The sequence below is a fragment of the Bufo bufo genome, chromosome 10, assembly GCF_905171765.1.
Source record: "Bufo bufo chromosome 10, aBufBuf1.1, whole genome shotgun sequence".
NCBI lineage: Eukaryota > Metazoa > Chordata > Amphibia > Anura > Bufonidae > Bufo > Bufo bufo.
Genome location: NC_053398.1, coordinates 64,020,028 through 64,032,869, shown reverse-complemented (window position 1 = coordinate 64,032,869; position 12,842 = coordinate 64,020,028). Strand labels below are relative to the sequence as shown.

At 41.9% G+C, this 12,842-nt stretch overlaps 1 protein-coding gene across 3 annotated transcripts in view; it reads right to left on the bottom strand.

The window, feature by feature from the left end:
• AHNAK (AHNAK nucleoprotein) overlaps nucleotides 1-12,842 on the bottom strand; it is a 79,449-nt gene that overhangs the window by 33,636 nt on the left and 32,971 nt on the right. For all 3 annotated transcript variants that reach the window (XM_040410592.1, XM_040410594.1, XM_040410593.1), the window contains exons 3-4: nucleotides 8,788-8,938; nucleotides 4,955-5,142 (exon numbers count right to left, since the gene is read on the bottom strand). In XM_040410592.1, the coding sequence (XP_040266526.1) occupies nucleotides 4,955-5,142; nucleotides 8,788-8,938 (339 nt within the window). The remainder of the gene's footprint in view (nucleotides 1-4,954; nucleotides 5,143-8,787; nucleotides 8,939-12,842) is intronic.

Sequence of the window (12,842 nt, the reverse complement as noted above, 5' to 3'; positions counted from 1 at the left end):
AATTCTACGTGGCATTGATTCAACAAGGTGCTGATAGCATTCTTTAGAAATGTTAGCCCATATTGATAGGATAGCATCTTGCAGTTGATGGAGATTTGAGGGATGCACATCCAGGGCACGAAGCTCCCGTTCCACCACATCCCAAAGATGCTCTATTGGGTTGAGATCTGGTGACTGTGGGGGCCATTTTAGTACAGTGAACTCATTGTCATGTTCAAGAAACCAATTTGAAATGATTCGAGCTTTGTGACATGGTGCATTATCCTGCTGGAAGTAGCCATCAGAGGATGGATACATGTTCTCTTTCTGTTTACGCCAAATTCGGACTCTACCATTTGAATGTCTCAACAGAAATCGAGACTCATCAGACCAGGCAACATTTTTCCAGTCTTCAACAGTCCAATTTTGGTGAGCTCGTGCAAATTGTAGCCTCCTTTTCCTATTTGTAGTGGAGATGAGTGGTACCCGGTGGGGTCTTCTGCTGTTGTAGCCCATCCGCCTCAAGGTTGTGCGTGTTGTGGCTTCACAAATGCTTTGCTGCATACCTCGGTTGTAACGAGTGGTTATTTCAGTCAACGTTGCTCTTCTATCAGCTTGAATCAGTCGGCCCATTCTCCTCTGACCTCTAGCATCCACAAGGCATTTTTGCCCACAGGACTGCCGCATACTGGATGTTTTTCCCTTTTCACACCATTCTTTGTAAACCCTAGAAATGGTTGTTCGTGAAAATCCCAGTAACTGAGCAGATTGTGAAATACTCAGACCGGCCCGTCTGGCACCAACAACCATGCCACGCTCAAAATTGCTTAAATCACCTTTCTTTCCCATTCGGACATTCAGTTTGGAGTTCAGGAGATTGTCTTGACCAGGACCACACCCCTAAATGCATTGAAGCAACTGCCATGTGATTGGTTGACTAGATAATGGCATTAATGAGAAATAGAACAGGTGTTCCTAATAATTCTTTAGATGAGTGTATGTATTATGGTGTCCGTGTAAAATGCTCTACGTGCTACGTAGGCAAAACTACATGTGACCTGAAAACCAGGTTAAACAATCACAGACAATCCATCAGAAATAAAAGAAAAGACCGACCGGTGTCAAAACACTTTGTGGAAAAAAAATCGTAGAGAAAATGAATTAAAATTTATGATCTTAGACCATGTAAAGCCGCTGGAAAGAGGTGGTGATAGGTTAATGATACTAAAGAAAAATGAGCTCAGATGGATTTTCCGTTTAGATACATTGAAGCCCAAAGGTTTAAATGTTGAGTTTAGGGTAACTGGGGGGATGTTGGGCTAGTGCCCTATCCTCTATTCCTCATGGCTATGTATATCCAGAATGCTGTATTAGGTGGATCCAGTGGATGTTACGTACAATTACAGTTCTATAAATAATGCCACAATGTGATTCTTTGTATTGCTGTGTGATATAAGTGAATAACAAGGAAGCCGATTTGCTGGGTTCTAGATCGGCTGTATACAAATATGGTGAAATAAGGAGGATATCTAAAATATATATATATATATATATATTGCCCAAAAGATTGCTCTTAGACAAAATGGTGGAAATGGCCAATGAAGCACGGCGAGTAGCGGTGATGATAGGTCCACGAGCACGCTGATGCGTGCTGGATGCGCCGACACTACACGGACACCTGATGTTGCGGCAGTTTGATCTCCGCCTCTGGTGACGTGCAGCAGTTATGTACCGCCCAATAGGAGGGATAAGGGTTGACACATGCGCATTGGACAGGGGTAACAATTCATGGATTGTTATGGAATATGTGTGGGGCGTTTTTTCGTCCCTGTTCACATTGAGATGTGGTATGGGAATGAATGAAATTTAACATTCCTTTAAAGGGGAGTGCACGTTTTTTATAGGTTGATCAATTAATTGGTAATGATTATACTATGTATATATACTAGCACTATTGCACTTTATGTTTCACCTGACTTGAAAAAGGTTCTGTGAGAGAACCGAAACTTTGTCACTTGATATGTGTGAATAAACAACAAATTTTTTCATCTTTCAAGGAGTGCTGCAGATTTTTATTGTCTATATATATATATATATACAGTACAGACCAAAAGTTTGGACACACCTTCTCATTCAAAGAGTTTTCTTTATTTTCATGACTATGAAAATTGTAGATTCACACTGAAGGCATCAAAACTATGAATTAACACATGTGGAATTATATACATAACAAACAAGTGTGAAACAACTGAAAATATGTCATATTCTAGGTTCTTCAAAGTAGCCACCTTTTGCTTTGATTACTGCTTTGCACACTCTTGGCATTCCCTTGATGAGCTTCAAGAGGTAGTCCCCTGAAATGGTTTTCACTTCACAGGTGTGCCCTGTCAGGTTTAATAAGTGGGATTTCTTGCCTTATAAATGGAGTTGGGATCATCAGTTGCGTTGAGGAGAAGTCAGATGGATACACAGCGGATAGTCCTACTGAATAGACTGTTAGAATTTGTATTATGGCAAGAAAAAAGCAGCTAAGTAAAGAAAAACGAGTGGCCATCATTACTTTAAGAAATGAAGGTCAGTCAGTCAGCCGAAAAATTGGGAAAACTTTTGAAAGTAAGGGCTATTTGACCATGAAGGAGAGTGATGGGGTGCTGCGCCAGATGACCTGGCCTCCACAGTCACCGGACCTGAACCCTATCGAGATGGTTTGGGGTGAGCTGGACCGCAGAGTGAAGGCAAAAGGGCCAACAAGTGCTAAGCATCTCTGGGAACTCCTTCAAGACTGTTGGAAGACCATTTTAGGGGACTACCTCTTGAAGCTCATCAAGAGATGCCAAGAGTGTGCAAAGCAGTAATCAAAGCAAAAGTTGGCTACTTTGAAGAACCTAGAATATGACATATTTTCAGTTGTTTCACACTTGTTTGTTATGTATATAATTCCACATGTGTTAATTCATAGTTTTGATGCCTTAATAGTCATGAAAATAAAGAAAACTCTTTGAATGAGAAGGTGTGTCCAAACTTTTGGTCTGTACTGTATATATATATATATATATATATATATATATATATATGTAGATACACGCTTCTCCTCGCAGCGGATTGAGAAATAGTCAGTTTTTTTAACTTCATTATCAAAGAGAAGATTATAGCTCTGGATAAAGCTCCTTGCAGCTGTTTATTGATATAAACCATTTAGTAAAGGAAGCTTAAAAGTGAGCTAAGGCCAGTCTGACAGCCCTTTGAGATCTTTCCAGTTGGATGAAAACCTCTTCTGATTATGCCATATTTTGTGGACCCACAATCTGTCACCATGCGTACCCAAGTCTCAGGCAGAGGAATACGCAGTGAGGACTTTTCTGAGGCTGGGGAATCAGGAAGTTGCTCCATAGCAGATGCCTGAGTTTTAGCCACCACTTCAGCCTTTGGTGAATTAAAGGAGACATCCAAAAACTTCTTATGTAGGCTTTTGTGGCATCTGTTTCATGGGGTGTATATTGTATTGGGGGAAGTGAATGTTAGCCCAGCGCTCCATGCCTGCGCTGCTGGCCCTACATGCAGATATGGGTGCTGGGCTCCCTCATTCCCTTCTGCTTCCTTTCATTAGGAAAGCACCTGCTGAATAGAAGGTCTCCCATCCAGACCAGACCCTAAGCTCTGCTTAGCTTTAAACATAAGGCAGACTGGACCTATTCAGGACTGAGAGGCTGCCTATTGCTAGGTGTATACAGCAAATTGAACTAAAAAGGTGAAAATCACCATCCCAACACCAGGTAGCACACAGTGAATGAAAGAACCGAACATGAATCTGAACCCTTGTTCCTCAGAATAGAGTCAGATGCTCTAATGGCTGATCCTTCCTGGCTTGTTCAGAGTAAAGACAGTTTTGAGGCATGCACTGACCTGGAGTCTGGGTGCTCAATCCTTTCCCCCTGCCTGGAGGCACAGGAACCAAGGGCAGGTTAGGGGATTGCGAGGCTTCCCAACCTACCGCCTGAGGGCAAGCAGGCACTGAATCAGCCAGTGCAGTATCTGCCATCTCCCTGAGAAGGTTTCCCTATCATTCCCATAGGGGGAAGGCTGGCCATGAGCTATTCTGGAGAAATGCACCCAGTATTTCAATAAAGAGAGAGTAGTACTCCAGTGATGTGTAGACAATCTCTGCGGATGCACCACTCATTCAGCACCCCTCAGCCAGGTGGTGGATGCATGAGAGAGAGGTGCTGCATACCCTAAATCCAGGGGAGGAGCAGCCTATCAAGTAAGGAGATGAAACCAGAGGTAAACGTTCTCCTTGCAATCAAAAGACGCAGTGGCTGGGACACTTAAGAGGGAAAGCACCATCTTGAATTGCCTTCAGGCAGAGGGACTGAAACACAGCACAGTATGCAACCTGAGCACCAGCGAGTGACTCCACACCGTATTGCTGACTCGCTGTAGCGCACCTAACTGTCAAAGAAGGGAGGCAATAAACAGACCGGGAGCCTGAAGGCTTGGAGAGTGCTGGAGAATTGTCGGTAAAAGGCGAAATGCAGTAGGACCTTGTCTCCATCATGATCTAGCATTATAGGGGCTATAGTGATTGGTTAATTGATTGATCATTACTGCTTATTAACCTGTCTTTGTCTACTTAGGCCTTATGTGGCTTTAACGCATTTTGACTGTGCTGCCATAAGACATTCATGAAACACAAAGTTATAGAAGGCGTTGACTAAAAAGAAATTGCTTTTTTTATATACATCCGGAGCTGTTTGGCTGTTAAGGAGTAGAGAGTTCAATTTTCTAGCTTGTAAAGCATTGGGTAGCAATAACATGGAACCAGTGAAAGAAGCTGTTTTATTTCTTTAACTTTATATTCTTAATATTTGGTATTTCCTTTATCACATGCACTTACAATGAGTTATAACACCCATTTAAATAACACTTCATAATTAATACAATTATTTCTGCTTATCAATGTTCAGGGATGACTCACCAGAACAACATCAGGACTTTTCAAGCTGAAGACGTCATGTGAATAGGTCACACCAGGCTGAGGGGATCGATCCCCCTTTCTCTGTAGTTTGAGGCCGACGGTGTGCTGCCCTACATTTGCCAGTAGCTTTTCAATATCCTCTGATGACATGTTGTCAAAGTACACAGTCGCACCTACAATCTGGTCACCTAAACATAGATACAATAAATCAATTACAGAGAAGGTTTCCTCTTCCAGTCCTCTTATATTTAGTTAATATTCCACAGGCAGAGTGTGTTATCAAGAAAAGAACACAAATGCAATAGCACTCTGCAACCAGCACTCCGCCCTGCCTCCATGCTGGATGTTGAATGAGGCATTGGTGTACATTTTGGCCAAAGCGTAATAAGCCACTCACCACGTCAAGGTCGCCTCTATGAGTGGTCCCTAACACTAGTTCCTACCTGTTTATGGGCCATGACAGCCACACAAGGTCCAGGGAGCGCAGGTACAGCATGAACGCCAGGCACACTCTGCTTTTAACCCCAACTCCTGGAGGCTGGTTTTAAAGTCAGTATAAAACTGAGTCTACTTCTACAGGGCCTACCAGTAGCCATTTGGCTCCAGGAGAAGTATATAGTGGGCTCAGCATGCATGTTGGTACTTGCATCCCTGGATCCGATGAAAGCTGTAACGGCACCGGACGGGGTTAAAAGCAGAGTGTGCCTGGCGTTCATGCTGTACCTGCGCTCCCTGGACTTTGTGTGGCTGTCATGGCCCATAAACAGGTAGGAACTAGTGTTAGGGACCACTCATAGAGGTGACCTTGACGTGGTGAGTGGCTTATTACACTTTGGCCAAAATGTACACCAATGCCTCATTCAACATCCAGCATGGAGGCAGGGCGGAGTGCTGGTTGCAGAGTGCTATTGCATTTGTGTTCTTTTCTTTGTATATGTATTTCGCCATAGCGATGTGCACCTGCATATAGGGTTGTGCTGACTGAATCCCCCACATTTTTTCTTTAGAGTGTGTTATCACTCTGATTTTGAAATGTTGACAGATCTCATACAGTTTTTAATTGAAGTGTCACTTAGAATGCATTTACACAATGCTGTTTAAAATGCTTTCCATTCAACCCACAACCATGACATTTATGGCATTTATCATGTAGAACAAGTGAATACAAGGCACTTACTAATGTATTGCAATTGTCCATATTGTCTCCTTTAAATGCTTTATCTTTTGTCAAAATTGATTAGGAGAATAAACACCTTTCCCTTAAAGGGCTGTCTCACTTCAGCAAATGGCATTTATCATGTAGAAAAAGTTAATACAAGGTACTTATGTATTGTGATTCTCCATACTGCCTTCTTTGCTGGCTTAATTTATTTTTCTATCACATTATACTAAGGTTGCCACCCGGCCGGTATCTCATTTTAGTGGCCCTGCCGATGCCGGTAATTTTCTTCTACCGGCAAAATTAATTGCTGGTATTTTTCTACAAGGACGATTACTAATGAGCGCTACCATTGTGGAGCGCTCATTAGTACATCCTTTACCTCCCCCTATTTGTGTTAATTAAACAAAAAAATAAAAATAAAAAACACACCTTCCCCATTTGCTCATGCCGCTGTAAACACTTGCTGCCCACTGGAGCGAGCACTCCCTACAGTATTAGAATGTATTAGCTCCGATGAGCTGAAGTTATTACTTTGTGAAGTCTCGCGAGACTTCGCATAATAACTTAAAAAATTGATTTATACTGTAAAAAAACATTTCCCGAATTTGGGTTCGGTTCCAAGTGGTACCTTGGAACTGAACCCGAGTTCGGGAAATGTTTTTTTACAACTTTGGCTCATCGGAGCCAATACATTCTAATACTCGCTCCGTACAGTATTGAAACAAAGTTTTATGCAAATCGACTTTGGATGTTTCATCTGAAGTCGATTCGCTCATCCCTATTTATAATGTGATAGAAAAACTAATAAATCCAGCAAAGAAACTTTTGCGTTTTAGGTGCTAATGCTTGTTTTGAAGCAATAAAAAAAAAAAAAAATCCTGTTTGTCAAAAAGTTACCTGAAGGTGGACATGGTTTTCAACAGTCCATCAAAGCAATTGCAATAATCAGGTAGTGTGCTTTCAGGAAATAAATAGGTTTTGGGGGGTGTATTTACTTTTCAAGAACTGTAATTCCTGTATTTTAAAAAGGTTGTGTGAGGCAGTGATAGGCCTCATAGCTGCTAGGGGAGATTCATTGCAGGAGTTTCTGTGTCTTCCCTGTCAGTCATCAGGTGTGAGGCAGCACCAGGTGACACAATCAGTCTGGGATAAGAGCCCAGCCCAGACTGTTAGTCAGAGAGAGAGTCTTGGTGCAACAGAGGCCTGCTAGAGGCTCTGGAAGTGTGGTCTCAACCAGGCTGCCTGAGGGGCCACAGGGCTAGGTGTTAGCCTGAGCTTTGGGGGACTCAATGAGGTCTGGGAATCGACGGTCGGTAGGCCACAATCTCCCAAAGGTACTGGACTTTGTAACAGCCTGGAAGTGCTGGAGTATTGGCTAAGAAAGCCGCATGTTGGTACCGTGTGTGAATGGTGCTATAAGTGAGGTAGGGTTACGTTATGTTTAGGCAGAGCCCAGATGGGCAGGCTTTTAGTTTGTACTGTTTTGTTGTTGCTGTGAAAATAAATCTCACGTTTGGACCTGCAATCCGGCTGTGGCGAAGCTAATTGTGAGAATGACCCCTGAAAAAGAGCTGATCCCTTACAGTTGTTGGTTTTCCTAGATGTGGTTATTTTATAAAAATATGTGCATGTAAATGTAAGCCAAAGTGGTAGAAATTAACTCTCTAACGTTCAACCTTTATTTTTAAGAGGTATGGTCCATATAAATTTCTGCTTTTACCCACTAATATCAACTTTTGTGATCTATGAAAAATTACATTTGGCGCAAAGTTGCATGAAGGGGTCTTTGTGTATAGAGTGCTAAGTTGCATTTTACAGATATAGGGCATTAGTATGATTTTTTTTCATTTTATAATTTAGGTTTTATTTGTGCATGTCAAAACTAAGGATAGTTTCTTAACTACCAATGGTGCATAATGTCAAAACAGCTCTGTCAGAAAAAGGGTTAAACTAAGGATACTTTCAAACTTGCGTTAAAGTTTTCCGGCATAGAGTTCCGTCACAGGGGCTCAATATCGGAAAAAAAACTCCTCAGTTTTATCCTAATGCATTCTGAATGGAGAGCAATCTGTTCAGTATGTATCAGGATGTCTTCAGTTCAGTCACTCTTACGGTATTTGGCCGGTGAAAATACTGCAGCATGCTGCAGTATTTTCTCCGGCCAAAATTCCGAAACACTCCGGATCCAGCATTAATTTCCATTGAAATGTATTAATGCCGGATCCGGTACCAAGTATTCCGGAAAACTGGAAATGCTTTTTCTGGATGACACCGGAGAGACGGAGTTTCAATGCATTTGTCAGCCGGATCCGCATCCGGAAACAAATGCTATGCGTTTGCATACGGATTTACGGATCCAGCAGGCAGTTCCGGCAATGGAACTGCCTGCTGGAAACTAACAACGCCATTGTGAAAGTACCCTAAGCCATACCCTGTGTCAAAAGTCAAAAATAGGTTGTAAAACAATAAAGGTGTAAGAAAACACATAATCCAGTTGCTTGGTGAAAATTATGCCAGAGTTCTGGTGCATTTTGATTATTAAATCTCCCCCAATATGTGTAATTTAGGTTTTCAATGCATCTTAAACATGAGTTTCAAAAAGAACCAGTGTTCTGTTCTGTGTGAGCAAAAGGGTTAACACATCCTTTATATATAGCTATATAGCACTCACCTTCTCGAACAACTCCGGTCTTGGCAGCTGGTGAGTTCTGTACTAGTTGTTTAACGAAAACTCCTTCTTCGTTTTGGTCAAGGGTGAGACCCATAGTCCCACTCCCTTTCCAGTTGGGTAGCAAAAGTTCCCTGGTATCCTCCTCCGCCATCTATATAAAAAAAAAATGCAGGTCATCAAAGAAATTCCCATCTCCCTGCCAGTTAAAAACAAACCCATTTATCACTAATGTTCAAAGACTTGAATGATTTTGTCATACATAAGACACAAGTTTTTTCTTAATACAAAATTAACGATATACACACAACTACATTTATCAGTCTTGTGAAGCTATAAATTGTGGATTAGGTTTGGCAGATGTATTCCAAAAAAAGTCCCTAAACGGTTTGCTGTATAAACCATAAAGCTCCTCATACCTTACCCCAGCTTCTCATCTATGGACTATGTAAAAAGTGTAGAACCACAGTCCCTGTGTCCATAGGAAGCCAGATGGTGGCAGTCACATGATTTACCCACATGGCCACTTCCTTGGCTGTCCCCTTCTGTATCCTCTTCCACACAGGCACTGAATGCGTTCAGATATGCCCAGAAAAGGGTGAAGTTAGGAACATTCAAGAAAGCGGTCACATGAATGCAAGGATAGCTGGGGCAATGTACGAGGAGCTTTACGGTTTATACAGTTTATTGTGCTACATCAAAAGTTTAGGGGCTTTTATAATATATTTTTATTACGTGCAACCCACTTCTATGGAAGCTACTGATGGAGATGTTAACAGAGCTTTATCATGTTACTGACATTAGGGTCTCCTTCTGCATCCTATTATTGTAACGATGACATGTATGAGGGCCAGACGAACAAGGTAGTCAAACTTCAGCCATGTGTCATCCACAGCTACATCAAAACTGTGGCCATTATTTGGTTGATGTGGTCACATGGCATCAAAGGACACTTTATCACTGTGATCACTGGAAGGACCTTAAAGGGGTTATCGAATCCCTATAATCACCCCCCGTCCCAATGCCCTGGCCCCTCGTATACAATATACTTACCTGCTCCCCGGCATCGCTAGATGTTTTGATCCGAGCGACGGGGAGACCCAATGGTGGCCGTGCAGGGATCCGGAGCGATGCGGGTGCCGGGAGTAGGTAAGTATATTGTATACAAGGGGCCCAGGCATTGGGGAGGGGGGTCATTATAGGGGGTTGGATAACCCCTTTAATTTAAAAAGTAGGTAGATTTTTATTAACATTTAGAACAACTTGCTATTGTTTTATGGCTTGGTCACATCTGCGTCAAAGGCTCCGTTCTGTGTCTCCATCACAGAATCTCTCAAAAATAAAAAAAATTCTGCTAAAAAGGCGGACTTGGTGGGATGTTTGGCTCCATTTATGGCAATTTTGTGCGAAATGCGGCACTTCCGTTATTTTAATTGTTCTGCTAAAAAGTGCGTCCAAAAAAAAAAAACTTACAAAGACCCCTTTAATGTTTTAACAATGCGATATACAGTAATCATTATTAAAGAAAAATACATCCAACTTGGATGTGCTGCATGTGTCAAGACATTATATTAAAGTAAAAAAGTAAAGCATGATACAATTAAAGCTATGGACACCTTTGGGGAAATTTTTTATTACTACATTCTACAAATTTTGGACTACAAATCATTTTTGTTGGTCTTTATTCAAATTTCTTTTGCCCTTTTCTCTGTACAGATGTCAGATGTCATATAACTTTCTTCTTGGGTCACACTTTTACCCACTATCATCAACTTTTATGCAATTTTTATGAAAACTTTGAAACAAGGTTGCATGAAGGTGTTGGCATGTGTAATACACTGAGTGGAATTTTGAAAATGTGCCAGGTTTCTGCTTTCAGAAAATATATGTGCATGGGGGGGTTATTGTGACTTTTTTTATTTTGTCACTTAGCTTTTATTTGTATATGTGAAAACTGTGAAAATTGTCCTGGCTACCAGAGGTGAAATCGTCCAAACACCCCTGGCAACAAATGAGTTAAATTTGTCTCTTCGATTTTTTTCCCATCAAGTATTATAAGGTAGTATTTAAAGGAGTTGTCCCATATTGTCCTTTTCACTAAGATGGGACTAAGTGCTGGCCCCAGGTGTATGAGCTTACAGAAACAGCAGTGGGCTGGCACTCCGTTGTTACCGTAACTCCCATTGTAGGGATTGGGAGCTACACAAAGGCAAAACTAAATATCCTGATGTCTAAAACATTCCGTAAAATACAGTGTATCCTTAGCAAAAAGCTGGGTTACTTTTCACTTTGTACTTGTAAAACTGAACCTTTATATAAGGCAATACTCTATTCTACCAGCAGAGGGGGTGCTATGAAAACATATACTGTCCACTGATTATGAGCACATTTCATGGCTCATATACAAACTATTGAAGATCTAAAATGGAGGTTAGGAGTCTTTGTAAAGCTTGTCCAATATATACAATTATGAATGCCATTATCAATTCAGATACAGTATATATAATAACAAAAGGAAGACTGGTGTATGAACATATGAACACATACACAACATATGCAGATTGATCTGTAAATGTGGCCATACACCCAAACACTAATTCGGCAGAGAGCTACTCCTCCTGCCTCCATACACATGCACAGTTACACATTTTACAGCTGGTAAATTCAGTAAAAAATAGCCCCCGTTTGCATTCGACTCAGGGAAGCCCAAAAATGCAGGGACTATCTCTAAAAAATTAGGGACAGTCCCTTCCAATTCTGAACTGTTGGCAACTATGCACGTTCAGCTTGTCCAAGTGTACATGTGTTCTCAATGGGAACAGGGGACTAAGTCCCTACCAGACACCTTTGACAGGAGATAATTTTCCTATAGGAACAAACAATGGGATATGTTGAAATACAACATGTCCGACGTTTATTTCCTACGACAACTGCCGGTATTGGTGTATTTGGCCAATGATTATCTAATGTGTATGGGCACCTTAATTATTGATTGTGCTCTTAATAGAGTAAATAAAAGAAAAAAACATAAACAACACCATTCAGGCACTAAGATCCATACAAACATGATATTTTTTAACACTAATAACATTAATGCTCTTGATACTATACTTATAAATATTATCACAAATTTTGATCAAATTGTTTGAGTCAACCTGCCATAACAAGGCAACCTCACTCAGAAGGGTTCCTATACTAAACTGTGTACCCCGACAAAAAGAGACCTGGCTAGAAAGCAAACTAAAAACAGGTGGAAAGCGTGCACAACCGAATGGAAGCAGCCACCACCCCTGTAACTGGAGGAAACAAAATAGACAAAACTTCCCAACAGCTCCATTTTCTGCACGACCGTTCCATTAACAGAAGGTCAAAAATGCAAAAGTTATTACAGGTTTGGTTAAAAATGGGCATAGGGCTGCAGCTATCGACTATTTTTGTAATCGAGTATTCTATTGATTAATCCAACGATTAATCAAGTACTCTAATAACAAAAACTAATTAAAATAAAGTTTCTCTTTATAAAAACTCATCAGCCCCCCCCCCCCCCATGCCTTCAGGTTCCCCCCATGCCATCAGGCTCCCTCTTAGTGCCACCAGCTTCCCCCTCAGTGCCACCAGCTGTCCCCTCAGTGCCACCAGCTGCCCCCCCCTCAGTGCCAGCAGGCTCCACCCTAGTGACATCAGCTGCCCCCAATGCCATCAGCTATCCCCCAGGACCATCAGCTGCCCCTCAGTGCCACCAGGTTCTCTCCAGTGCCATCAGCTTGCCCCCCAGTGCCATCAGGTTGCCCCCCAGTACCACCATCTCCCCCTCCTAGCCATGTCCCCAGCACCAGTGAAATAAAATACTTACCTCTCTTGTAGGGGTGCTGCTCCACAGCTCATCCTCTTCTCCGTGAGCTGCACTGTCGTCCTCACGTCACACATCATCAGGACATAGTGCACGTGAGCATGCACTATGTACTGACGATGTGTCAGGAGGAAATTGCGGTGCGGGCCAGCGGGTGGCCACGGAGCGGTGAGTAATAGCAAGCGCTTCACTCACGCTCCGTGGTCAC